The sequence below is a fragment of the Vespula vulgaris genome, chromosome 4, assembly GCF_905475345.1.
Source record: "Vespula vulgaris chromosome 4, iyVesVulg1.1, whole genome shotgun sequence".
Lineage (NCBI taxonomy): Eukaryota > Metazoa > Arthropoda > Insecta > Hymenoptera > Vespidae > Vespula > Vespula vulgaris.
The window spans coordinates 545,858-570,592 of NC_066589.1; the positions used below are offsets into that span (position 1 = coordinate 545,858).

The 24,735-nt window shown below is 34.4% G+C and overlaps 4 protein-coding genes across 17 annotated transcripts; 2 read left to right on the plus strand and 2 right to left on the minus strand.

The window, feature by feature from the left end:
- Positions 1–565: 565 nt before the first annotated feature.
- Positions 566–1,712, plus strand: LOC127063064 (WASH complex subunit 3). Of its 2 annotated transcripts, none has more exons than XM_050992344.1 (4): positions 566–727; positions 840–1,004; positions 1,095–1,369; positions 1,546–1,712. In XM_050992344.1, the coding sequence occupies exons 1-4, from the start codon at positions 677–679 to the stop codon at positions 1,616–1,618; spliced, it is 564 nt and encodes a 187-aa protein (XP_050848301.1). In that variant the 5' UTR covers positions 566–676; the 3' UTR covers positions 1,619–1,712. The 2 variants fall into 2 exon arrangements, with proteins under 2 accessions (XP_050848301.1, XP_050848300.1); XM_050992343.1 differs by having other exon boundaries at positions 594–761.
- Positions 1,700–3,615, minus strand: LOC127063069 (60S ribosomal protein L44). Of its 2 annotated transcripts, none has more exons than XM_050992352.1 (4): positions 3,597–3,615; positions 2,157–2,330; positions 1,864–1,980; positions 1,700–1,785 (listed from the first exon to the last, which is right to left on the minus strand). In XM_050992352.1, the coding sequence occupies exons 1-4, from the start codon at positions 3,597–3,599 to the stop codon at positions 1,765–1,767; spliced, it is 315 nt and encodes a 104-aa protein (XP_050848309.1). In that variant the 5' UTR covers positions 3,600–3,615; the 3' UTR covers positions 1,700–1,764. The 2 variants fall into 2 exon arrangements, with proteins under 2 accessions (XP_050848309.1, XP_050848308.1); XM_050992351.1 differs by lacking the exon at positions 3,597–3,615 and adding an exon at positions 2,734–2,875.
- A 402-nt stretch (positions 3,616–4,017) lies between these two features.
- LOC127063067 (glutamic acid-rich protein-like) lies at positions 4,018–14,906 on the plus strand. The gene is made up of 3 exons (XM_050992348.1): positions 4,018–4,594; positions 10,815–10,989; positions 11,146–14,906. The coding sequence occupies exons 1-3, from the start codon at positions 4,487–4,489 to the stop codon at positions 11,208–11,210; spliced, it is 348 nt and encodes a 115-aa protein (XP_050848305.1). The 5' UTR covers positions 4,018–4,486; the 3' UTR covers positions 11,211–14,906.
- On the minus strand, positions 12,886–24,678 carry LOC127063048 (embryonic polarity protein dorsal-like). Of its 12 annotated transcripts, none has more exons than XM_050992295.1 (13): positions 23,355–23,994; positions 22,999–23,094; positions 22,699–22,925; positions 22,363–22,606; positions 22,131–22,274; positions 21,865–22,055; positions 21,658–21,790; positions 19,219–19,311; positions 18,055–18,084; positions 17,435–17,597; positions 17,109–17,365; positions 16,863–17,023; positions 12,886–16,744 (listed from the first exon to the last, which is right to left on the minus strand). In XM_050992295.1, the coding sequence occupies exons 2-13, from the start codon at positions 23,048–23,050 to the stop codon at positions 16,592–16,594; spliced, it is 1,848 nt and encodes a 615-aa protein (XP_050848252.1). In that variant the 5' UTR covers positions 23,051–23,094; positions 23,355–23,994; the 3' UTR covers positions 12,886–16,591. The 12 variants fall into 12 exon arrangements, with proteins under 12 accessions (XP_050848252.1, XP_050848251.1, XP_050848253.1 ...); XM_050992294.1 differs by having other exon boundaries at positions 21,652–21,790; XM_050992296.1 differs by lacking the exon at positions 18,055–18,084 and having other exon boundaries at positions 21,652–21,790; positions 23,355–23,990.
- Positions 24,679–24,735: the final 57 nt, after the last annotated feature.

The following is a 24,735-nucleotide window of genomic DNA, read 5'->3' on the forward strand; positions in this document are numbered from 1 at the left end:
CGTTAGTCATCGTATACCTGCTTATTTCAATACATTTTTCTATTCAACCCCAGTTTTCATCAGAATTAACGGTATGTTGCTAACGGCATCGGGGATAATAGAACTATTTCAAAGTTCATATAATCTTCTTTATAAATCAAATTCCAAATTCTAAGTAAAGGCATTTTCCGTTAATGAAACTTTTGAAAACCATAAATTATCATGAATTTAAAAAAGAAAGTGTCATTTGAGTCCGTTTATGTCGACTTAGACCTTGTAAGACCGTTTCTAAAGAAATCATTGACTACTGTACAATAGATCAAGCTTATTTTCCAACTGTGGACGTACTTCTGTAATTATCTTTTGATACTCTATGTCATTAGATAAAAGAAAGGTCGAAACTTTTGTTAAATGATCTATCCTTTTGTAAAAGAGATTACATTGATTTTTTTGATAATATTTTCTGATAAATATTATCTTCTTTTATGTATAATTTTAAAACATAACATCTTATTTATTTGAAGAGTATATTCAATATATAGTTGTAAGTACTGAAATACATTAACAGATGTCGACACAAAGTTAAGAAAACGAATGAAGTTAACCAACCAGTAACTAATGATCTATGGAAATATGATTCTTAATCTGACACTTGCTGCTTTCACAAAATTCATGTGAAATTACTTTTATATACAGGATGAATGATTATAAAATGCCTATTATCGAGCCTACTATCGATTACACAAAGGTGGAAATATTTAAATATACATTTTCCTTTGCATGTAATGTATAACTTGAAATTAATATTATCTTTATTTTAGTTTTAATGATTAAGTAAGAACGTTATTTTTTCTTTAAAGGTTCCACCAATAAACCAAAAAAGAACAATTTCTTTTATTAATCATTTTATTATACATACCGTAACTTTCCTTAATAAATTTGCGCTATCATGCGAAGAAAAATTATTTGAATTTGAAAATAAACTTCAAAGAGTGGAAGCATCTCTAGCAATTCTAGAATCTCGGGTATGTATTTAAAAAAAATTAACAGAACTTTTTGATTGTCAGAAATATTAAATCTATTTATTAATTAATATCATGTATCTTCTATATCAGTTATCTTCGATACCAGACTTGCAACCAACTACAGACATTCAAAATGATAACGTCAAAGAAAACAATGAAGTTAAATCTGAGAATGCGAAGGTCTCAAAAATAGATGAACCAGATAACGTAGAGGAAAATAAATCTAGTAGCAATGAATCTTCTACACAGCAGGTTGAAAGAGATCCTCGTTATGATAAATATTTTACAATGATTCATTTTGGTGTAAAAAAAGAATCTGTCAAATTACAAGTACAACAAGAAGGACTGGATCCAACTGTTTTGGAGTAAGTCTAATTTTATCAATAAATCTTTATTTCATTGCTTCTTGAAATTGTATAGATATACGATTCTTAGGATAAATTTTATCTTTCTTGTGAACATTCATTCCATTTGCTGTATAATTTTCTATTTCGCATTTTTACACGACAGTAACAGCATTTTTATCTTTTAACCATAACAGCAAACCTCCTCAACATATATCTTCTAAAACCAAACCAAACGTGGCAGATACAGCTGCGAATCAAGGTGACTAACTCGTTGAATATTACAAACATGCTATCGTTAACATACTTGTTATATAGAAAAGAAATCACTCTTAATAAAATAAACAAATATAAAAATTCTGAAGATTTATTTTATTTCTTATTAAATATACAGAACATAGCATAAAATAAATCATTTAGAACTGAATCATTTGTCCCTGAAAATAATAATATATCAAAGATTAGTATTTTAAAAGAGAATTCAGGTATGTACAAAATTGTTGATATGTATTTACCTTTCGCTTCTTGTCACCACCTAGTTCGAAGTGCTTGCATCTTTTAAGAGGAATTTGTTTTCTGTACTTACACTCTGTACATTCCATTCTTAACACTATTTTCTTGGTAGTTTTAGCCTGTCGATGAAAAATAAATATTATTGTAAAACAAATCTTTACGCTGATTGATAATAAATTATATCATTGAAATGATAGTATGAATGAAAATATATTAAACGCAAACACAGATTATACAAATATTACGTATTTTTCTTTATTATATGTATATAACATAATCCGTAAGATAAACGTACCTTCTTTCTGAATATAGGTTTCGTTTGACCACCAAAACCTTGTTGTTTACGGTCATAACGTCTTCTACCTTGTGACGCATGCCTTTCTTTGCTTTTTTTATATTGTGTCACCTTATGCGGCTTGTGTACCTTGCATTTCTTGCAAAAAGTACGTCTTTGCTTCGGAACGTTTACCTATAAATAAATCACATTTGAATATTCACATAAAGTTATAGTCCTAGGACAGAAAAACTTGACAATCGTGTGGAATATACATTTTTCTAACATTAATATCAAGGACAACTTAAACCAATAGCCTAAAGATTTTTTCACTGATATTATTCGCAAAATTTGTTTGACTACACGTTATCATTCGTATATAAAAAACAAGTAGGAACTTGAACATTCGTGTATTTCAAAGGTTATGTTCGCCAGTGACAACAATGTGTTATTTTCACGAGGATATATAAAATATATATTCCGAATTATAATAAATATTATTTCTTTAACCGCATTGTTTTTTATAAACGATACAAACACAGGATTAAAAATTTAACAACGGATTTCGAAGACACGATAAAATATAAACTTCACCTACCATCTTGAACGTTTAGAAAGAAAAGGAAGGTACTACGAAACGGAAGTCAACTTGGACAGACATGTGCGCATGCGCCTATTACTCGCGTTGTATAAAACGTTGTCAAAACGTGTCTTTTAAATTTGTTTCTATTATATTTATAACACGTCTAAAATAAAAAATTAAGATATTTCGTGTAAAACAACAATGGATAAACTAAATGCTGAATATTTTATAAATAGATAATACAAAGATAGCCTCAACGACGGACATCCAAATACGACATTTAATCGATAAAATCAACTTTATATTAAAGTATACGTCATAAATATGATTTTTTTCTCATTTTTTTTTTTCCAAAAAGAAAAAAAAATAAATTATACAGAAATAGATATGTTTTTTACGATTATATAATACTGTCGACACATGCGTAGGCATATTGCAAATTTAGAACAATTCACGCAACTTCGTGAAGTCAACTATGTTCTCATATTAAAGTCAGCTGTTTGTTTTTTCTCAAAACAAGTAATAGTTTTGTCAATTTATTTCTTAGAAAGAAGATTCGATCATCGATATTTGTTTGACGAGAGATCAAATCTTTAAAACTTTTGATCGTTACGATTTACACATTTAGATAATTATAAACGACGAAAAATATTTTGATTGCAACAAGATTGGAACGCGTCTTTTCCAACCTCAAATTTTAAGATGGCAGGTGCGTCTGCGTAACTCGAAAGACACGCTATCTCTACCCTTCCCTCTATCTCTCTCTACAAAATCATCTATCTATAGAATAATCGGGAGCGCGTTCTCTAAAGCGTATCGTCGCTGTCGCGTCGATACGTGTTTATTAGTAAGTTAGAAAGATATATCCTCCATTTTACCATTATGATTATATCTGTTTTCTAAGATAGCTTGAGACGCTTCCTTTTGAAGAGGGCAATATTTATCGATTTTAACGAAAGACGGGGTGTCCAAAATCGCCGCGTACGGATCGCAGCGCCAGAGCTTATTTGAATCGAGTGACAAAGCCTCGAAGCAGACGTCCAATGCGGGGTACGAACTCTCGAACCCCTCGTCCTAAGCGATATTTTATTTCTTTTATAGACAGTACGGAAGCGTTATTTGGAAAATAGTTTGCAGAAATCGTAAAATATTATGCGCTTTTATAAAGTTGCCAATAAGACGCAGTGATAGGATTCCGTGTAGTATAAGGCTTTCGACCAATCAGGGATTTATCGAGTTTCAAAGCCGCGCCATCTTCATTTTTGAACAAAGCCAGGTTGGATGTACTAGAGCGAGCAGAGACCGGGTAGTAGTCCGCTTCGCGCTATTCGCGCCACCACGGTCCTCGGAACACGGTTCTCTCTAACTTCTGACTGGTTCGGCTCTGTCTCGCACCCGCCTCTTCCCCCTCTTTTTACCGCTCGCTCTTGCTCTTCTCTTTTCCCTCTATTTCTTTCTCTCTCTCTCTCTCTCTTTTCCCCCTCTCTAGCTCCGTTCCCCTCTCCATTCTTTCTCACTCGCTCTTCCCTCCCTCCAGGTTGGCGGTCTCCCTTCCCCCGTCCGTCTTCTTCGCCTGACGACGCTGCTCTCTCGGGCATTTCGCCGGAAACCGACGCCGCGCGAGGACTGAGCGTTTCGTTTAACGCGTTACGTACCATCTATCTTTTTTTTTCTCTCTCGCCGTTCCGTAAGCGGACACGCAAGCAGGCAAGCAGAGGCATCTCGGGATTCGAAGTGAAGACGAATCACATATAATTGATCTATCAACATGAGTACCAAGGAAAATAACGAGGTCGCTGTAGAAAAGGTGGCAGAAAACGACAAGGCTTCGGCGGACGCGAAGTGTGAGATCAAAGGAATCAAGAGGCCGGCCGAGGTAAGTGTCTTTCGTTATTTTCTTCTTCTCTTTCTCTATCTCTATCGTTTATTCCGTCCAAACGAGAGCACTCGTTTTTTTTTTCTCTCTACCATCAATCTCGCGAAATCTTATGGGAGAGACTCTACGAACACCTGTGATGGTCCTTTGGATTTCTCTCGCGCGTCGCCGCGACGATGCTCTTACGTCCGTCCGTCCATCCATCCATCTATCCATCCATCCATCCATCCATCCATCCATCCATCCATTTATCCATCCATCCGTGCATGCTTGCATGCATCCATGCGTCTATATCCTATCCATCCATCCATCCATCCATCCATCCATTCTCTTTCGCGTGCAAGAAGCTACGAAAACGAGCGAGGGAACAGGCAAGCTAAACACCTTCCTTGCTATCTTCTTTTTGCCTACGAATCCTTACGTGCATGCATATCGCGGATATAGTCGAGGGTCGTGCGCGCGTGCCGCCTTATTCTCCCGCTCCTGCGTCCGTTTCTCTCCCTCTCCACGTTCACAAGCTTTACGTGCGCGTACGCGAAGCGTAGCCTCTCACTCTGCTTATTCTATCTCCCTCCCTTCCCTCTCGTTCTCTCTCTCTCTCTCGTCGCCCGCCAAGCTTTCTTACGTTCCGTGATCTCGCGCGCCGTATCTTCGTTTATCGTTCTCTATGTGCGCATACATACATACATACATACATACATACATACATGCACGCGCGCGCGCGTCCGCCTGCCTTTTCCCACACGCATACACACGTACATACTCATATATATGTATATTTATATTTTGTATTATTACATATATCTACATACGTATATAACGTGTATGTTATTATGACTGTATGCGCGGGCGCGTGCGCCAGCGCACCAGTTATAAAGCATGTGTACGCGAAACGAAATGACGAGAAGACAGACACGGTGATGGTGAATGATGACGATGACTATGTCGACAACATCGGTAGCCTCTGGCGGCGGCGGCGACATAAGCAGTGGTGGCGGTAGCGCTACGACGGTGGCGGTAGTGGCGCGCAACTGAAGATGCACAATGCCGGCCGGCATTTTTCTCCCTTTCTACTTTCTACGATAAAGTCCATTTCTTCGAAACGATTTCACAATACGCAATCGAACCTTTCATCGCCGTCGACATTTCTAATTATCGAAAGAACTCGTCTCCTTGTTTTCCCTTTTAGAAAATTACTGCTAAAAACGTGAATCGAGGTAAGGGACGCCATTGTAATGTCGCGTGGCCGCCACGAGTACGCCACCGAGCCGATTACTTCTGTTTTCTCTCTCTCTCTCTCTATCTCTATATCTATTTATCTCTCCCTTCTTCCATTTTCGAAATATTCGATAAAAGTTCGCATCTTTTACCATTGACTTTTCCCTTCTCTCATCGTCCGGCTATTTGCAACCATAACTTTTTCAATATATTCTTCTACATTTCGATGACGATGCTTTATAGTACCATGTGCTTCCCCCCTCCCCTTTCTTTCTCTCCTCTTTATGTAGCTACATTCGTTGACGGATTCTACGTCGCCCATCATCGACGCTTCGAGATAGAACGCGATTTTTTTTTTCTTTTTCCTTATCTCGATGTCTCGTTCCTTTCTATGTGTAACTTTTCGTTCATTGGCTACGCAATTCCCTCTATTATTTCTCGTCGCTTAAGATGTAGTATAAAAATGTGCATATTTTTTTCTTCCCATCTGACGACTCCGACGACGACTCCGACGACGACGACGACGACGACGACGACGACGCCACCTTCCTCGAAGTCCCCCATTATGGCGCCCGAAACCAAGCCCGCGTTCGTTTCTCTATCTCTCTCGCTCTCGTTCTCTATCCGTTTGTCTTCTTTCTTCTTCCGTGCCACTCCCCTCCCACCTTAACGTAGCTTGTCTCGTTCTCTCTTTCTCTCTTTCTCCCTCCGCCTACCGCTCGTCATTCTCACGTTCTTTCTCCCTCCCGCTCGCTGTCGTAATTGATCGATAATTCGCCGTAAGCGGGTTAATCGTGTCCGGCGAATAGGACCGATCGATAGGGCAACGCGTATATATCTCCTTTGACCGATACGTTCCTTTGAAATTGTTTACAGTTTTAATTGTATAAATATCGCGCCAAGGGACTTTTCTTTATCCCTCTTCGTTTCTCCTTCGTTCTTCCTTCCTTCTCTCTCTCTCTCTTTCTCCCTCTCTCTTTCCCTCTTTTAACGTACACACACTCTCTCGAGTCACGCAAAGAGCGAACGAGAAAGCGAATGAGAGAGACAGAGAGAATAGACTACACACACGCTTCGCGCTCTAGCTTGTACACACATCTCTTCGTAATATCTAACATTCGCCGCGTCCTTTTTCCCTCGCCAATGAAAACCCCACGCGCGCGCGACTAGCGGCAAAGCCGCGCATTATAATACCCCCGTGTGTTTCTCTTGTCTCCCTGTCTCTCTTTCGCGAAGTAACCGTGCCAGCAACTAGACGACGTCGACGAACGACGCTAAAGAAGAAGAAGAAGAAGAAGAAGAAGAAGAAGAAGAAAAAGAAAAAGACAGCGACTATTCGTTATATGAACTTTCGAGAAAACATCGGTGTGATAATTTTTTTTGTCTTAAAAATCATGTCTCTCGTTATCTCTATTGGAGTTGAATGTTATTTTTAGAACGACTAATTGATCGCAGTACACTTTCGTCTTTCGTCTGCTAAAGCTTTGGAAAATAACAACGTACATCCTCCCCTTATTTCATTCAGGCGCGAAAATATACTTCGGAGAGTTTTCCCTCTCCCTATCTCTTTCTCTCTCTCTCTCCTCTTTCCTCTTCTTTCTTTCTTTCTTTCTTTCTTTCTTTCTTTCTTTCTTTCTTTCTCGTATATGCTCGTCGCGCCTTCTTCCAAATTGTTCATACTTGATTGTGAACTCTGGCGCGAGAGGGAGGCGAAGGTAGCGCTTAGCGTCGCGTCGGTGCGCCCGCCACCGCCACCGCCACTGCCGTCGCGTACGTCACGTGGAAGCGGCACGCTCGCGCGCGGGGCCGACGCTTTGAGCCTACGCTTCTGAACCACCGCCGAACGCCGCGCCGACTCGCTTCGAGGTCGATTCCCGTGCGTCTCGTATGATTTTCTGGGGAAAAAAAAAGCAGCGAGAGAGAGAGAGAGAGAGAGAGAGAGATGGAAGAATTTTTCTTCTTCGTTGAACTTATCGCATATCTCTCTCTTCGGTTCTATTCGTAATTCTATAATCGGGTTAATACGATTGTTATCAATCCTTCTAATTCTTTTCGAAATAACATTCGTCCGTTCGATTATGTTTCGTCGGTTGATGTGTACGAAGTATCAATCTATTAATATTTGTTTGAATGGTCATTATTTCTTTTTCTTTTTTTTTTTTCGTTTCTTTTTTCTTTATTTTTTTCTTTTTTTGTTTGGGGCTCTATACTGCTTTTGAATATGAAGAATGATAAAAAAGTTCTTTTAATCTTTGTAAATGTTTTTTTTTTTTTCTTTTTTTTGATCGTTGTGTGTACAAATAGATTCGTTATTGTTATTATAATTATTATTTTATTCATGACCTGAAAATATAACAATAATGTTACCAACGATCGATATTACGCCTTATTGACTCTTTTAAAGACGCGCCAAATACGAAAGGTCGTACCATTTAGGAGAAGGAGAGAGACAGAGCAATGCAAAGTTGAAGATCTTTCTCGAAAAAATGTGAATATTTTTATATTAGTCTTGTGGCGGGAAAAGAAAAGAGAACGTTTCTCTCTCTCTTTCTCTCTCTTTCTCCCTCTTTCTCTCTCTTTCTTTCTCATTCTTTTTTTGCGATAGGAAACGTTTGTGAATCGATGGTCAGTCGAGCCTAAAAATAAACTATCAGTTTTATGTGGTTATCATCGTAGCATTGAGAATCCCGCCTTAAATTTCGATCGCAAGCTTTGCTGCTGCGACACAAATACAAATTATTCCATTACGTGGCTCATCGTAACTAGATATCATCACGATTAGTTTTGCTCGCTAAAGAATTGTTTACTTTAATGGATATTATGTTGAATGTATAATAATATATCTTGATACGTTCGAGTTATCCTTATTATATTTATACAATACCTTATAGTTGTCTCTCATTAATCTATCACAATAGAGCATATATATATATACACACACTCTATTATATACATATATTGATTCATTCATTTCTCATATTTTGTCATATTGTTACATATTTATTAATAACATCTTGTCTCTCCGACCTTGACCATAATTAATAAACGTTTCCTTTAGAAGATGGATGCGACTGAACGTAAAAAAAAGACATTACGACGAATCCACATTTGAACGAGTTTTCCTCTTGCATTGCTAGGTTCAGCCGTAATAATAAAATGTATACATCTCGAATTAATTACATAACGCTCTTCTTCATTCGTCGTTAGTTTCTCTCGAGAAACGTAGGAGAAAAGCGATCAAAGAGTAGACCCGGTACGATAGATTATGCACGACTTGGGTTATCTGGCAAGACCTCGTGATTGTTTAGCGCTACCGATAGGTAATCGTGCGCGTTCGTCTTCGGATAACGGGAGCGTATCACGTTGCGCGAAAGCGCGACTGTTTGCGCGCGCGCGTCGTTAGTCGCGTCCGTCGTCGTGTCGTTGCCGCTAGCGACGTTTTATGGAAACTCGCTCGAAGTTTAACGAGACTACCGATGTACATACATATATACTCGTTCTTGACGAATCCGTACACATAATCTGCTCGTCTTTCGAAGAAACATGACCGTATCATGACGAGCAATTAAAGACAATGGAATTCTTTTTTTTTCCCTCCGTGAAAACATTCATTGTATCATTCGATCGATTTCTTTACTCGTGTAATTCGTAAATTTTTTCCACTTTTTATTTTGTTTTGTTTTGTTCTTTTTTTTTCGAAGATAGATATTTTTATTTGATTAAAATCATATGTAAATTGTATAGAAATTTCTTATAGAGAATTAATAAATGTTTCTCGCGATGATTCGTCGGTGATCCGTCTTGAATGTTCTTCGGCAAAATATTTATCTTCATGGTTTCAAACCGCAACTTTCCGTTTTGGTTTGAGTAAAGACAAGGTGCTGTTAGAATGAGATAGCCGGCCGGCAATAGGCACGCTACATTCTCGTGGGCTTCTTCCCCTCTTACACTTTGACCAAGCTTCTTCACGCAATACGAACACGGCGGTGGTTCTCTTAACGTAAACTACCAGTGCGTCGCTTCGTTTTCATCAGCCAATCGTCGCTCTCCGCTATCACGGTGTTCGACGTTACAAGCTTTTTCATTGGTCTACGTGTCTCTTCCATCTGTTCTCTCTTTCTGACTATTGCCGATACATGAGCGCGCGCGGATACGCTGTTAGTAATGTTCAGGGACGGTCAAGAGCGTAACAAACAAGGTGCTTCATTCACCCTGATAGGTTTCATCTTTTTAATTCATCATTTATGTCAGATATTTGTTTCTAGAAATTTGACATTTATCGGTTCAGACGTTTGACTCGTGTTTTTGATAAGCAATGCATATTAAAAATTAATTTTATATAGTAACTTTAAATGAAAATTTTCTTGTATTATATGTAGAACGACTCTTATATAAGTTTTTTCTTCTTCTTTTTTTTTTTTTATAAGTAATCCAAAATTTATGCAAAATGCAAATTTTATACGTTTCTCTTTTCCTAAGAATATTATCTTCACTTGTCTGATATAATTGGGAATCACTTAATATTTTTTTTTTATTTAGTAACTAAGAATGATAAACTAATTGACTTCGCCTTCTTTCAATTGTATTTTTTTTTCTTTTTCCTTTTGTTTGCTAGTTTGATTCTTTATATACTTTATACTTAACACAATTCCATTTATAACGCGACGAACATGATAAGATTGTATTTTTTCTAATAAAATTTCTCATAACTTCGTTTTATTACTTACAAATGAAGATTTTTATATCGATAAAATCGACATGGTTGTTGAACACGTAAGTTTTCCCGCCATATTTGATATTATCGATTGTATCGATATAGCAAAAAAAGATTCAATAAAAACGAGAAAATCTCTATACCTTCTCTCTCTCTCTCTCTATATATATATATATATATATATATATATATATGAATGTATGTATGTATGTATGTATGTATGTATATGTATGTATATATATTTGTTTATAAATATTGTATTTGATTTAATAGTACAATTAATTGCAGGAGAAAAACGATGAAGCAAAGAAACAAAAAAAAGAGGAAAATGGAGATGGCGAAGTAGAAGAAGAAGAAATAGAAGAGGAGGTTGAAGAAGAGGAGGAAGTGGATGGAGATGGTGAGGAAGATGACGAAGAGGATGATATACCGGAAGGCGAAGAAGATTTAGAAGAAGGAGAAGGTTAGTGAGAATTAAAAAAAATTATTTAATTAATTATACATACACACATACACACACACATACATACATATACATATGTATGTATACGTGTACGCGTGTTATGATTTGAAAATTATTAGGAATCGATAATTAACGTGATAATATTTTTTTATACAGAGGAAGAAGAAGATGAAGCGGAAGGTGAAGGTGAAGAAGTGGAAGATGAAGAGGAGGACGCATAATGAAAAGAGGGAGAACAATATGTAAGTAAAACGGGAGGAAGGCACGTGGCATCATCGTCGATCTTCGGCAGTCTTCTCAGCAAACACTTACTCTCATATTGAGTGGTTGGTAGCAATGTTGATATCGATCGTGTCCAAATCCATATCGTTGGATCATCCTCCTGAGCTACGAAATAAAATTACCACCTCACCGGAGTTGTGTCGGGCTGACGCATTATATTAATGCAGTCGCGTTTTTCTACTGTCTTGGCTCTTCGCAATTCTGGTATCTACTAGCCGTAACCAAATACTGTTAGGTCGTTCGCACGAAAATTGTACATTTGTCCTGAGGACGGCATTAAAACCTAATACTAAATCTGATATACATATACACATACATATATATATATATATATAGATTAGTGTGTGTATATATATATATATGTCTCTTAGGCCCCTTCTTAATATACCAACAAAATCTCTGGTATATTCGATGGCTGCTGCTTGTCCTCGAGACGAATATACCGCTTTAATATGAACCACCTACTAAACTGGTATTTGCCGTCATCTGGCTTTCTGCGAGGGACAGTTTTTTATCGAAAACTTATTTAAGAATATCTAAGAAAAGTAAAAAAAAAAAACTCTATTGTATTTAAATAGTGTAAAATGGACATTTGTGGGCGTTAATTTTTTTTTTTTTTTTACATTTGAAATCAAATTTAAGTTTATAGTTCGACGAATGTCTCTCACCTAGTGCGTGTGATTGAGTTTTTCTTTTCAACGTGTAATAGCAGTGTCTTCGCAGGAGCGCGAGGCTCGCAGAGAAAATTAAGTGGTGCATGAGAACGTGTGCATAAAAGAGAAACAAAAAACGAAATGAAATGAAACGAAACGTAACTGAGGCAAAAAAAACACAGAAATTAAAACAAAGAAAAATCAATAATGATACAAATCGTACGGACATCTCTCGACATTCGGACGTATATATTAGAGAAATTCGTAAATAAATATAACAAAAAAAAAATTAATAAAAACAAAAAAAAATAAAACCCCACCGCTTCGTGCTCCTGTTCAATAAAGAGACAGGCATATTAAGGTTATGTAAATGCAATGTTCGCGCCAGGTAGTATGGATGAGTAATGTGTGACTTAAACATTGCATAATAATTATACATAGTATGTATAAAGTTATGAAATAAGAAACATTTTATTATTAACGATAATATTATCTAACGTAATGTAACGTAACGTAATGCGGGGAGGTTGTTACTCTTTAGACTTGGGCATAGCGAGTAGGGAGAGCATTTATATATCCGATCCCCGAAGCTCACAAAGGCTGCTCTGCTGCTGATGCTGCTGCTACTGCGCTCCATCGTTGTTCCATTTCTGTTGGATGTAATCTATTCTATTCTATTCTTATGGAAACACGTAAAAAAAAAGAAAAAAAAAATATGAAAGAAAAAGAAAAAAAAAAGACAAAAATTCAATTCTATATTTATATTATTTCTTCTCGCAGTTACTTTTGAAATAGAGGGAATATAACGTGTAGTAGGCAAATCTATGAAATCTTAAAAGGTATTTTATTATCGCTAAGACGACGTGTATTCGATAGCATAGAAGATCCGATAACTCTCCCTATTCCAGTGTTCTCTCTCATTCTGTATCTTTCTCTCTCTCTCTCTCTCTGTCTCTCTTTCTCTCTCTCTCTTTCTTTCTTTCTTTCTTTCTCTCTCTCTGTCTCTCTCTCTATTTGAACGTATTCAATTGTATTTTTATGTACTGTGGTTTTACTTCGATTTCATTGTCGTGGGCTACTCATAGCAGTGATTCTCGTTGACTGTCGCAGAGAACAAGTGATGGGGTATTCCTAGTGATTCCTTTTCATTCATTACGATCGGTATCTTATAAACGGTGACACATGATTAATATGTAGCCGCAAAAGAAAAGATCTGTTAAACGCCGCTCTAATATAGGGATCATTCTTTATGCTTGATAAAGATGATTCACTCAGTTACATCACGGTCAAAAAGCGACGATACTCTTTATACATTTAGTATTAAGAGTTAGTGGATCAGTTGCAAACAGAGATGCGTCTATGCTGTCACTTATTTTTTTGGGAGACTGTTAAACAAGAAGAAAAAGAAGAAGAAGATGAAGATGAAGAAGGGTGAAGAGACATTGCGGTTACGATACCATTGTACCATAGCTGCATAATAATTAAATAAAGATAACGATAATTTGAATGCGAGACGATGTCCCACGTTTTAATGTACAAATATTTTCGAATGAGATAGTTAAATAAAAACACAGTTAGATCGGATAAATCAATTCGTTCTCGTAAAGTAGCAATGAGTTTTAATATCTGAATGAAAAAAATAAAATAAAATAAAAATAAGGGTATAATAATAATAATAATAATAATATTAATAATAATATTAATAATAATAATAATATTAATAATAATAATAATAATAATAATAATAATAATAATAATAATGAAAAAAATAAATTATAAGAAGAACGATCGCGGTTTTATAGACTGCCATGTCTCATATGACCGTGAAAGAAAAAGAATTGGCTGTATGAAACCTAAGGAGATGGACTGGACCGTGTCTTTCGTGCTTATATTCTCGTGCACGATTGTAAGTGCGATCGTGTGTGTGTATATGTGTGCGTGCGTGCGTGCGTGCATGCGTTCGTGTGTATCCTAGACCTACGAAAGATCAATAAGAAAAAGACAGGAAAAGAAGAAAGAAAAAAAAAGGTGTGGAATGAGGGTGCGAGCGCACTCAAAGAGGCACACGATATGAAAAGATCGCCTGGCTGATTCTTTATTAATAATATTATACGGGCCATACCATTTCTGGCAGTTTCTCTGTTAACAAAACACAACTACGGTTTTATACACAAAACTGCTACTGTAATGTACACGTGCTTGCTTCAAGATAGTACCTTGACTCTAATTGTTGACAAAGAACTATCTTAAAGTATGGAATGCCTGAGAAAAGAGAAAACTAAGTACTTTAGAATTCATAGTATACTATACGTACACTATAAGCATAGGTCTATTTAATTTTATTAATATAATGAGAAGTGTCAAGCCCCGTTTGCAACATGACCAGAAAAACAAAAGGGAAAAAAAAAGAAAAAAGAAAAAAAAAAAGAAAGAAAAGACTTGTGTTGTGTACTAGATGAAGCCAGAGAATATACAAGATACATTTTGTTCTCTACTCGAGTATACAACGCGATTCAGAAAATTAAACTTTACTGGTGCTAACGGGTCTTAAAATCAATCAGGCTGAACATGCCCAGATAACCGTTACATCCCCCTACGTTTGTTAGGTAAGCATGAAGATGATAAAAAAAGCAAGAAAAATAAAAATAAAAAGCAAATACAAAATTTTGAGATAAAATCTGGTAATGATACACATCTTTAAGATTTAAACGTAAACAAAGTCTTAGGCTAAGAATTTGGTTTGTGTGTTCATAAGTCTTGTTCAAACTACTTTTGTACAGGATACCATCGCATCATCTCTTTCTCTCCCCCCCCCCTCTCTCTCTCTCTCTCTCTCTCTCTCTCTCTCTCTCTCTCTCTCTCTCTCTCTTCTCTCTCTCTCGACGTAACAGTAACCGACACCACAGACTACATTTTCTGCCCATTCCATCAGATTTGAAACTTTCATTGTATTTTTAAGTAAATACATTTTGAAAAACATTACAGATGTACCTTTTTATTCTTCACTAGTGTGTGAAGGAGAATATCTCTTCCCATTTAGATTAAAAAGTATTTACATGATGTTATTTTTCTATCGGTATATTTATGAAAAATAAAAAAAATTATAAATCGATCATTATGGAACATTACTTCTTACTTCCATATCATTATTTGAAATCCATATCACACTTAGAATATACTATTCATCGCGTATAATATTTAAAAAATTATATAGTATGTAAGTATAATTTTTTATATACATTTTTAAATAGAAAACGTTTTAAAGAACGTTCATTGTCCTCGTCTACTTGTATAAACTGCACTATATTATGATGATAGTGTTAATAAGTTTGTTTTTGAGACTGAACGATGTAAATGCAAGTGAGATATGATTCGATACACTGCAATGACTATTGATAGTTGATTATTAAAAAATAAGATGTCTCTCAGATTACGTGATATTTATAATTCGTACGTACAAGTATACAACAATGGTAAACAATTGTATATATAATCCAAATATATATATATTTATATATATATGTATTTATATCTGTATGTATAATCTCCATTTCTTTTTCCATATACACGATAATATAATAACACATTATTGAGATACGTTACATCATGTATAACATGAAAAATATAATTTACTACAAGTTAACATAGCAACAACAATAGAATATAAACTTCTTTTTATAATAATTTTTATAAAATAATCAAATGTTGCAATTTATTTGGACGAAGAAGAAATCGTTTCTAATTGACATTATTAAAATAATTATTTAAATTATACAAAATTAATAAACATAAATTGAAAAATGTGTAATGTATGCACATGTTTACGTATCAAAAAAACATAATACGTATATTTACAAAAATATTTTTTAATATATAATAAATTCTACTTTCTATACATGTTGAGATTGTAATTGTATTATTGAGAAGTGATAATCATGTTGACTGATAGATTATACTTCTCGGAATTGTTACAAGTTATTTTTACGTTTAATATAATTGATAACATCGCGTACATTTTTGCATGTACTACTATGTTGAGCATGTCTTCTGAAAGAAGTTTTCTTTTCTTTTTTTTTTTAATAAAATATTTACTTCCTACAATCAATCATTGTACAACATGTGAATATAACTTATCTTTGATGTAACTATGATTTTCTTTTCTTAGATTTATCTTCTTTTTAGAAATAAAAATTTCTATATATTCATAACAATTTTTATTCCTGTTATAAAGAACATTGATTAAAATGTATCTGTACAAATTCTTACTTTCATTGTAATTCCATCACAGTCGTAGATTCTTTTTTAATTGCTAAAATAATTTTCACACACACATACATACATACACGTATATACATGTATGTATTATACATACACACACAGACACGCACACACGCATGATACCGAGCACATATTGAAAATGAAAAAATTTCTAAAAATCGCTGCTTTATCATGGTTGAATTTACAATTAATAAACTTTAGATTATTGTTAGTATATTAAAATCAGTGTAAAAATCGGTAGAAAAGAAAAACCGAATATCTATAATATCGTTGCATTTAGTACCGTGACTTTAATCATAAAAAGAAAATATTTATACACACTTAACTTCATTCCATGCAGAAATATCATCAAATTTTTACAAGTAGATTTCCAACATATGCGGAATTGTTTAATTGTCATGGCTCCTAGTAGGTTTATATATATCATTTAAACTACATAATTCTTGAATTGTATTTTTTGTTAAGTTAGTATAACTGTCGGTCATGATATTGTTATCTTCAACACAGTTTGCTTCCAAGTTTGCATGTTCGCTTGCTTCATCCTACATTGTGGAAAATAATTTTTGTTTAACATTTAATTTTTACTAGATGAATGGTTGTAAAGTAATATTTATTTAATTTTACTAGATAAATATGTAAAATATACATATATATATATACCTTTGTATATTCTGATATAGATAATCCACTTAATAAATTTGTGGACAAAGTAGTATCAAAAACTGGGAATTCTGCTAAATCTGCCGAATTTAAATTCAGATCAAAATATTGCTGGCCATCGATGCCTAAACCAGTAGCCACATCTATCTTTGCTAAATTATCTATAGAATAAAATATATAAATGAAGGCTTTTAGTTTTCATATAAAAAAGAAATATAAACAACAGTTTGTAATAAGTAATTTTACCATCATTATATATAGGTTGCAGACCGGTATTTTGTTGTTCCGAAGTGATTTTGTTTAGTGCTATCAATTGTTCTGCATCTTGTAAATTATTTTGTAAAAACGAATATTGTTGTGGCACATGTATTCCAATTGACGGTTGCTGTGTTACGTTAGAGCTTGATGGTTGATATTGAGGTGACAGTTGTGGTTGCATTACGGTTGAAGTATATGGATTATATTCCATAGGTGATGGAGTTCGACCTGGTGATAATTGAGGTCTGTAAAATAAATCCAGTATAACCAATTTGATATTATGAAAAATAAAAATATTGTATTAAAGTGCAAACCTTAGTGTTTGCACATTCGATTGAGGTTGAGGCGATGTGCCTATGGGATGTAACGAATAAGATCCTGTACTTGTAACAATACCTCCAAATGGTGGTACTGCTTCCGTTGGTTCTGGTTTTATAATATTGAAGTACTGCATAGGTTGATAAGTCGCTGCAGGACCTATAATATGATCTAATTAATATGTCATTATACGTTATAAAATAATAAAATTAAAGCAAACTGGTAATGCATTATCATAAAAAAAAAAGTATGGCAACTTTGTGCAAATAAAGATTAAGTAAAAGATCAAGTATTGTACAAAGCATAACACATAGCGGAATAATTTTGTTATCAGAAATAACAAGCAATGTGGATTAATGTGCTTATTCACAAAATAACTCTTAATAATTAACAAATTTAACAAAGTATATATGTAGGTGATGAAATAAATGAGTTTTCAGGTAATGAAAATCTTTCCATGAAAAATCTAGTTACATGTTTCTATCTCTACATTGCACACTATTTTACTAACTCATACAAGAAGGACAACAAATATACATTTACACAACACGATTAGTGTTATAACTCAAAACAAAAAGTTGTAACTCAAAACACTGAAATAATGAGATATTCGTACCTGTATTTCCTATACACAAGTGTATTTGATCTGAAATATGTTCAACAGGTTCATGGAATAAATATATACAACATTTAATTTATGCCACTAATTATAAGTGATCATACATCTGTATAGGTATATTATGCACTTTATACACATTATCCATATTATTCTTTTACTTAATCGCTTTTTAGAGAAGCATTCTATAAAAATTGCACCATACAAATATTGCACATTGTTTGATTTTAAGACTATATAGTAAAATTACTATAATGAAGTCATTTAAAATTTTTAAAAGCATCATTTTGCAAGAGCAGAGCATTTCTTCAGAAATAGGTATTTATTGTCACAAATCATGTTAAAGATCAATGTCACAAATATAACTATATTTTATAGATTATCATAGAAATGCAATGATCTAAGCATTCTATATAATATTACGTTTTGTTTGCAAATACAAAAATACAATACACTTTTTCCAAAGTGCACAAAGTCACTGCTTCTTAAATTGCAAAGTACAAGTACAAAGGCTTATATAAAATACATTTTTAAAAAAGTATAAAATGAAAGATTGTTAATACATGAAAATATGTATGTATTTAATCTTTAATTCCTTTCCACTATGAAAGTCGTTAGCAAGCAATTGTATAATTGTTTTCTTTAAGAAGATTTATCACCCATTGTATTGGAATTAAATGCAACTATAATGATACTCTTTCAAAGTGAAAAGGGAACAGAATTGTTAGTATATAATAAGATATACAACCACTGAATCGTTTAATATTTAAGAGCATAAACCTGCTTACGAAAATTGCAGTGGTTCACAATTTTTGGTAATTTTTCTGTTTCTTATAACAATTAACAGATGTATAAAATAGATCGAGCAAATAGCATAAAAAATAGGCTTCTTTGGCTCTTTGATCGTAGAATTTGTTTTATACATACGTCTGTGTGTGCACACGTACATAGAAACATTCAATACTTTTTCACGTGAAAAATTAAGCAGTAAATAATACATTATAGTAAGAAGAAAGAAGACAGAGTTTTACATAAACATACAACATTGTGTTGTTCTATAGATATTTGGACATGTTTAAATGATGATGAATGAAATCAATAATGTTATTCAATCCATCCCCAGACAAGCTCCAAAATTGTAATAGATTTTAGAAAAATACTCACTATTTTTAGCCTCTGCCTGTATATGTCTCAAGACTATCGCTTTTGGGCTGTCATTAAATTTTTGTCTCTTTCGCCTGAACGAATCACGATCATCTAGAAAGTTTTGTATATTAATAATCAGTTATTTTAATAAGAAAATTTAGCTTTTTCTACAAAGGCCCCATATGTTTCGAAGTCCTATAAATTGTTCATTAAAATTTTTTCTACTAACAAACAAAAACCATATCCTATAAAGTCTATAAATACTCATATTACACGATAAAGTTTACAAAATCTCAAATAATAAGCAACAAAATAATTATAACATTAAGTTATATAAGCAAGAAAAAAATTCCAATAGTATACTAAACATAACAAGTTATAAATATTAAGATAGTAATAATCTGACAAATTTAATATTTTCAACAGGACTATAAAACTTGACTAGACATGGTTTTTACTTTCTTTCATAACAAACAACAAGTTTCATTGGCGGCATTTACAATTTATACCATTAGCAAACAGCGTCTGAAACGTCAAACACGTAAACGACTTTTTCATTTATAAAAATAACAATATGCAAATATTTAAACCGCATAAACAAATGCGGTAAATGACCACATCAAATTACTAATATGCATCTTCAAAAACGTAATTTTAAACCTAATAGTTTCTCAAAATTTCTCCTTGATTATAAAGTTATATTACAGCATGAAAATGCAAAATTGTAAATGTAAAATTGAAAGCAGAAATGTCTTGTAAAAATATTTCATGCTACAAAATGCGATATTATCGCAACAGTATAATACAATCTTTATCAAATTTTGAATATTTTTAATGCGATTATATCATAAAGAAGAAGGTATATAACACTTTCAATGGCAGTATACTTGGAAACAAAATAAAAAAAAAGAAAAAAAAAAAAAAAACAAGAACAAAAAAGGAAACAAAACAGACAATCAATATTTTCTATCGAATATTAAGATCCTTTTCCTTCCGTTAATATTTTTCCTCCCTCCACAGGACTATAATAAAAAGACATTTCATCGAATTCAGACGCTGTTGCATGTGGTGCCATAGTGGTATAAAGAGCATAGTGCTCGGCTTCAGTCAAGTCAGCCCCGTAAGGTGGTGTTTCATCACCTTCTAGCGTAAGAGATTTAACACTAGATATACTTGCAATACTATGTCTAGACATTTGTGTTGCAGAATTATCTTGAGTACTCTTTAACAAAAACGAAGCACTCTCGCTTGCATTAAACAAACGATTATTATTGCCGGTGGGTACATTGGAAGTGATATCTTTGTCCTTTTTCATCTTCTTTGCAAATAGTTTAGAAAAGAGACTTTGTTTCGATTGTTTGGGTAAGGTACCAGGCAGGGATGGTAAATTTTTATTTGGAGCTTCAGAGGAAGATTCGATTATTGGTTGAGAGGACGTAGGTCGTGGTAAAACAGGCATCGAAGACATTTTACGTATACGTTTAGGTGGTAGGGGAGGTAATCTTTCTTCAAATTCTTGTGTCACGTCTCTTTTCGCTGTTATTGGCGAAGAAGTCACTGATACACATACATCCTGTTTTGGAGTCGATACATCTTCGTATTTTCTTTCATCAGGTATATCAAGTAACTCTATTGGATTTTTCATAGCCATTTGAAGACTCGTATAGGTTTGATTATCACAAACATCAACGTCCATAGATCGTTCAACTAAATTTTGATCAAGAGCAGCTTGTAACAGTTTTGTATGGGTATCTGCGTAAATTTGATCCAACTCCTCCACTTGCGATATCAAATCGTTTAATGATTTATTACCATCCTCCATCTCGCTTTTAATCTCAGCTGTATTTTCTTTTTCTTTGAAAGACGCTTGACTCTTTTGTACCCACTTTCCTACTTCCGTATAATCAAACCAATCAGATTTATGTTTAAAGTTACTCGTGTTTTTATTTAAACATTTTATATCGTTTGCTAATTCTAATTTTGTTTGAGAAATAATTTCTGATTGGTTATCGACCGTTTCTCTATAATCGTTTGAAAATGTATTATTCTCTCTACTGTTATCATTACCAGTAATATATTTATTAACTTTTATATTTCCTTTCATCATATTATTAGAATCTATTGATATTTCATTATTTTCATAATCAATAGTATTTTTCACAAAACTTTCAACATTCTTTACATTGTTTTGATCAATGTTAGTACTTCCGTTGCAAGAATTTGTAGTATTTTTAATATTGTACAAGTCATTCAGAGCACGCAGCACTGAAATTTTATTATTCGATCTTTTTATGTCAAAATCATTATTATTATATTCATCGATATTACAAGGCACTTTCGGTACTACATTGGGAAACATAGTAGCCTCGGTTGTTAAAATTTTACCAAACGTACTATAATCTGCTTTTTTACGAGCAAATGCTTTCCGTAAAGACCAGAAAGCAGGCATACCTGTACCTAATGGTAACATCTCAAATGGTAACGGATCACTTGTCACACCGTCCGATGGCCTCTTCAGTTGGATGTAAACTTGTACCGGTTGTTCTATTTCTTGTGTACAGTAACTAGGCGTTCGAAACGCGATCGCTGTCTAATTATAATAAATTATTTAGTAATGGAAAACAATATCAATTTTACAATAATAACAAAAGCAAAGTTTTGTACCTGCTTGTGTACTTGAGATGGTTGAAAATCTCCAAATCCTTCCCATGTAACGTGTCCATCTTTTTCTTCAAAAAATCTAATTTGAATATCTTCTTTCGCCACTTTCTCACATAAAAGAATCATCCCCATACCGCCAGCAACAGGAGCATTGCAATGACTTAACTTGTTGATCACAAGATCGGACATTGCCTCTATAATGACATACATGTAAGACAAAAAAATTACGTTTGTAACGAGAGTTATTAACAAAAAAGTATAAAAATTACTTTTATCAAAAATAGGATCTGATACTACAGGTGATAACGGATGAGTAAATTTTCCTTTTTGCGATCCTTCTAAAAAAACTTGAAAACACAGTCTTACTGCATTAAGGTCAATGCTGGTAGGCTGTTTTTTGTGTTCAAAACCAGCTACAATAATGAAAGTAATAACGTAAGTAATAACGATAGTATTTAAAACGATTAAGATGTAGAATACTTTGTTTCTTGAAACACTTACTTCGAAAAGGATCAACGCGAATTTCTTCTCTGATTTTAAGTGCTTCCTCTATGTCTTTTTTTTTGACACACTGAATACCCAAATTAGCAAAGGTAACTGTCATGTTTTCAGATGAAATTTCGAGAGTACAGACACCTCGTTTACATATTTCTTTGCCAACAAGATTATGAGGGTGAGGTCTGTACGGCAAATCTTTCGTTACACAAGATACTACTACCACAGCTCGACCTTTGTAGCCTACTATCTGCAAGAAATAGTTTTGTTTTACCTTGGATAACGTACTATATGAATCGAATAAAATATAATGGATTATTTCTCCTTGTTATTTACACTTACTCTTATAGTAGGAAAAGTTTTATTTTCCGGCGAACTGTTGGCTCCAGGTATACTACCTGCAGATCTACCTTCACATTCATAGCGGAAACGCAAAGCTTTGCTCGCAGGTTGTTCTATTATTTCCACGTAGGGCTGAGCCAACCGCGCTCCTCCCATATCGACCATTTCTTGATCCACCTGCCCGTTAGATTCCACAAAACCAGGGTCGGTGGTTTGGATGACTTCAACTTCAAAGGAAAATGAATCCAAGTATATTACATAATCCACAGCTAAAACGATACAAGAATAATGTATACTCACTGACATCACTTATGTTTAAGTTTTCATCGCTTATATCATGGAATTGTTCCATAATACTTCTTAAACTTTCGTTCTAGTATTTTGAATTACAGCCATCTAACGTACAAGAAACAAACGAAAGATAAACAAACTTTCGTATTACTTAAAATCATATATCATGCAGTTAATAATAAATCTATAAACAAAACTAAAGTCTCTCATCTAATGATAAGCAAAAGAAACTCGTCAATAATAAAAAGAAATTGGTTGGTTCGGTTCAGTGATCTTTCGTCCAATCTTTGATGCTTTCAATGATCTTTCATTTTTCATCTATCGATCAAAATTAACGATAATACAAAAAATACGATAATACAAACCAGAATCTTTACGGCGGTAAAGAAGTATGCAAGGAACACTTTCTATTTTTTCTTAATCACACAGAAACCATCATTAAAAACAACCTTGACACCTCGTGTCTTATTCTTGACATAAACCCAACAACTTTCAGCTAGAAGAAGATAAAACCACAACACTAGTAAACATATCCCCCACTAGTAAACATAATCTACTTCGTATTTAATTAACAAATCAAATTGATCCAAGATCAATTGGTCGGATCTGAGTTGGTGGTTGAACCCGAAGTGAAACGAATCGAAACGACCGAGGTACGTATTAACACGAAGAAGAAATGGCGCGCACGACTGAATTTCCAGCTGTTCTTTGCGAGACAAACCATCGACAGCTGTTTTTCTTGCGAATATTGTACTACCGCTACGTACGAGGGTTAGACGCGGTATACAAGTGTCCCATAGGAGAGCGAATGAACTGGAGAGAGAGAGAGAGAGACAGAGAGAGGGAGAATGAGAAAGAGAAAGAGAGAGAGAGAGAGAGAGAGAGAGAGAGAGAGAGAGAGAGAGAGAGAACGAAGAAGTAAAAGGAGGAGGTTCGGTCTCTACGCTGATCCAATCATTATTTTGGGAAGGCCTAGGACCGTACGGGCAGTGTGGCTATAATTAACCTATCGTAGGACAATATGAGGAGACTTGCCTGCAGTACGATCTTCTACATGGTAAACGGCACTTTCGACAGACCCTCTTTCTTTCTCTCTCGCGCGTACGCGAGAGAGAGAGGGAGAGAGAGAACGAACGAACGAGCACAATTTTGCTCGTAAAATTTTGTTCTCTTTTTCGATTAACGTTGTATCTTTTTCTTTCTCTCTCTCTTTTTTTTTCTTTCTCTTTCTCTCTCTCTCTCTCTCGAGAAAGGATCTTTCGAAGAATAGAGAAGAATCCTTTCTTACGTTCTGACGCACTTAACACTAGAAAAACGTGCGATACGAGTTAACACAGTATCGTAATTGAGGTCGTGATTTGTCTCCCACCTCTTTTCTTTTTCAATTCCAATTGGTCCTTATCCGCGTGTCTTTATCGTATACATGTAGTATTAATTGTTTTTCTTTTCTTTTCTTTTCTTTTTTTTTTTATTATGAATCAAAATGGTCGTCGACTATACGAACGAAGTAAAGAATCCTTTATAGAAACAGGATTTAATGGTACGCGTTTGTAGACATTGTACGGTTTGCGGTACGACTGCTTATGCTGCTTTTCAACTACGATGACGAGGAGGAAGAACTCATTGTGCCGTAGAAGAGAGGGGATCGCTCGAGTTAGATGAGGCGGAGAAAGAGGCGGAGGGTTGCGAGAAGAGGAGGACGCGTCATCGTCGCGCCTTTCCGCGCCGATTCTCTTCGAGCGTGAT

Coding starts and splice junctions, on each gene's coding strand:
- LOC127063064 (XM_050992343.1), top strand. CDS start 681: ATGATTATAAAATGCCTATTATCGAGCCTACTATCGATTACACAAAGG. Junction 762..839: donor ATATACATTTTCCTTTGCAT/GTAATGTATAAC, acceptor TTTTCTTTAAAG/GTTCCACCAATAAACCAAAA. Junction 1,005..1,094: donor TAGCAATTCTAGAATCTCGG/GTATGTATTTAA, acceptor CTTCTATATCAG/TTATCTTCGATACCAGACTT.
- LOC127063069 (XM_050992352.1), bottom strand. Junction 1,981..2,156: donor AACCTATATTCAGAAAGAAG/GTACGTTTATCT, acceptor TTTCATCGACAG/GCTAAAACTACCAAGAAAAT. Junction 1,786..1,863: donor GTGGTGACAAGAAGCGAAAG/GTAAATACATAT, acceptor TATTATTTTCAG/GGACAAATGATTCAGTTCTA.
- LOC127063067 (XM_050992348.1), top strand. CDS start 4,487: ATGAGTACCAAGGAAAATAACGAGGTCGCTGTAGAAAAGGTGGCAGAA. Junction 4,595..10,814: donor GAATCAAGAGGCCGGCCGAG/GTAAGTGTCTTT, acceptor AATTAATTGCAG/GAGAAAAACGATGAAGCAAA. Junction 10,990..11,145: donor AGATTTAGAAGAAGGAGAAG/GTTAGTGAGAAT, acceptor TTTTTTATACAG/AGGAAGAAGAAGATGAAGCG.
- LOC127063048 (XM_050992290.1), bottom strand. CDS start 23,050: ATGGAACAATTCCATGATATAAGCGATGAAAACTTAAACATAAGTGAT. Junction 22,607..22,698: donor AAACTTTTCCTACTATAAGA/GTAAGTGTAAAT, acceptor TATTTCTTGCAG/ATAGTAGGCTACAAAGGTCG. Junction 22,275..22,362: donor TCGCGTTGATCCTTTTCGAA/GTAAGTGTTTCA, acceptor TCATTATTGTAG/CTGGTTTTGAACACAAAAAA.